At 39.8% G+C, this 2,874-nt stretch overlaps 1 protein-coding gene across 1 annotated transcript in view; it reads right to left on the bottom strand.

Moving 5' to 3' along the window:
- The window catches only part of LOC119589154 (phosphatidylinositol 4-phosphate 5-kinase type-1 beta-like), a gene marked incomplete in the record, with an annotated part of 149,444 nt that extends 147,786 nt beyond the window's left edge, over positions 1–1,658 (bottom strand). Inside the window, 1 exon segment of the mRNA XM_037937732.1 lies at positions 1,418–1,658. Coding sequence (XP_037793660.1) covers positions 1,418–1,475 — 58 coding nt within the window.
- Between the last annotated feature and the right edge of the window lie 1,216 nt (positions 1,659–2,874).

The raw sequence follows: 2,874 nt of genomic DNA, 5'->3' as shown, positions 1-2,874 counted from the left end.
TCTGTGTGTGCAGCGTGTTCTTTGGTTTAGGTACATACGATAACCGATGTAAATAGTCCCTAAATTCTGAAGGTCTACTCCCGACAATACCAATTCCAAGACGTGCTAAACTTACGAACATGACAGCAAAGCCACTCAAGTGGTTGTGTGAATTAAGTATAAATATATTTCTTGAATAAAAGCTTCTAAATAATAGGAAAAAAGTTACTGGCACAAAAAGCAAAGCACACCATAAGACACCGAGTGAAACTTGCCACCTGACAGACAAACAGACAAATGGCATTACAACTTCTAGATTTATGAATAAAAATAGTACAAATAAATAAAGAAAAGAAAAGCTATAGCAGATACAAGGGAGGAAACACTTCCCAAGAATAATCAATAACTAGAACAAACTCCTCCCTCTGGAAACTAACCAAGCCATAACAATCATTCAGAAAGTACTTAAAAAATATATATATATAGCATAATTCATGAAGCAAGAGAGAGAGTGTACATTAATACTTCCAATAATGAAATGAAAATGCCATCATCAGCATACCAGCTGTGGGTACTATCAGCTGTTCCCAGGGAGCTGCAACATTTCTCAACATTCCATATGTAAGTAGAAAGCAGCAAATTATCACAAAGCATTAGGTCATGAATGATTAATGTGTAATCACTCTCATTTCCATGCTCCCCTTTCCAAACAGTCAGAATATCAGCCAATTCTCCTTATAAACCTCCTTGGCCATAACCACTCCTTAACACCAAGGTTTCCAACCAATCCACGCCACGGGAAAGGGATTAATGACTAGTAAGAGGCGCAACGAGCCTGGAAATCCCCAACACAAACTGACATTACAACCCCTGGAAACCTCCCCAAAACAAGCCTCTGTTTACGTGACTTTGGAAAGACCAGCCTGACTGCCACAAGTCTCAATGCAAAAACCCGGTCAAGTTGCACACGTTCACTGTCAAACGTAAATCATACATTCAGCCAGAGTGTACCGAGTCTCCATACGTTAAATACGACTTTTTCCACATGATTCATGGGAAACTTTGCTCCTCCTCGAGACCGAGAAATCGTTTTTGTGGGGTTTTCAAGACATTCAATTTCACTCCTTTCAAGGCCAAGGCACGAGCAGGATCACGAAAGCCATTTGGCAAGTCCCTGCTGTCCGGGATTCTTAAAAAAAAAAAAAAAACGAGATCGGTGGAAATTCAATTTGATTCGACATTATAAACTTCTAGATTCGTTCGACCGTAGACGAAGACCTTCAAAAAAAATCGAGTGTCAGTCTGGAGGCTTGTACATGCTCCTCATCTCTTTCCCTCGCCTTCATGCTATCCCGGGCTCCCCAAATAAATGCCTCTCACCCAATAAATTCTCAAGAGACACGAGAAACACCCTTAAAAGAGAAGCGCCAACACCCACCTTCTCCCGCTGCCTTCAAGGTGTCTACATCGTTGCTCGGAATATCGGGATCGGCCATTTTGACTCATTAGTGACGACACAGGCGATATTAGGTACGTTTCTAGCACTGCACACTGCCTGTACTTCACATAATACACTGACCACAGCGAAGTAGGGGGAGGAACACAACCAAAATCCACCGAAACGAGACCCGCACACTTTCCCCGAGCGAGACGGAAGTTGACTGAGTGTGAGGGAGAGAGTGCGCTGCGCCGCCGCTAGAGGGCAGGGCGGCACTCAGAGAAAATGGACATTCGCGCGAGACTTTTAGGGGGTAACAATGGGAATCTCAAGAGAAAATGCAAATTATATAGTACAGTAGTAATATCAGTATAACATTATGATATTCTCATAGTGTCGTCATTCATTCTTGCTAATCCTTTTTTTTCGAAAACAGTAATGATATTCTATTTAGCTTCTGAGTGATATCCCCTAAGCTGCTGGGGATGCTTTTGACTATATCACTATATCCTTAAAAATATCTTTGTTAGTATATAACATTTCCTCATTTGTTTTATCTTACTCACTTTAACCCATCGTTGGAAAGTGCATTAAAGTTTACTTGCTTAAGTTAGAACACTCTGTAGAAGATATTACAGTACGGTGGTCGTGCTTAATTCACGGGTGCATTAGTATAATTAGAATTAATAATATAAGTCTTTATAGAAGTCTATTGACACGTCTTCCAATATCCGAATGTGTTGTCTCACAATACACACTGGCAGACCTCAATACAATCCAGCTAAGTTTGAGTTAGTAAGAGAGGCCTTCCTGTGTTCTGAATATCCGATATCTCTCTGTGCTCTTGTTTTAGTTATAGGTATCTCTTTGTTTAATACTTTTTGCTACCAAATAACTTTCCTTCATAAAGAATTTACCGGTGATAATGCAACGCCCTGTTAGGAGACGAGCTTATATATTTTTGAAGGCTCGTTTCGTGAGCCTGTGAATCGTAAGCCTAATTAGGGACACCTACTTTAAATCATTAGCTTCAGTGGAATAACTTTTCCAAGATCGGTAAATCTCTCAGTCTAATAAGAAAATTTAAATACTAAAATGATAACGTATACCAGTTGCATTATTTCAGTCACCACAGGCTATAATTACAAGTATAAAGAACGTTTTCAATATCATTCATTGATTTTCATCTATAGGTTGATTTTGGGATCAGACTCACAATGCTATTTTCTTTCACAATTTTCGTTATCATTTCCTATGCCTCTGTTAGCACTCCTTCGTCCACCATCACCACATACCAATGTTAAGAACACTTGTTTTTGTTAGATTTGCATTGTTTTACCACAAAAAGCGCAGTTGCTTGGTTTCTGTCTTGACTTGCGTGGGCTCCACACTGTTAAGATGTTTGGTTTGTGCTTGATGCATTTAGAAACGACAGTAAGGTGAAGAGTTGATGACCA

Source organism: Penaeus monodon, chromosome 25 (assembly GCF_015228065.2).
Source record: "Penaeus monodon isolate SGIC_2016 chromosome 25, NSTDA_Pmon_1, whole genome shotgun sequence".
Classification (NCBI taxonomy): domain Eukaryota; kingdom Metazoa; phylum Arthropoda; class Malacostraca; order Decapoda; family Penaeidae; genus Penaeus; species Penaeus monodon.
This window is presented reverse-complemented; position numbering and strand designations above follow the sequence as displayed.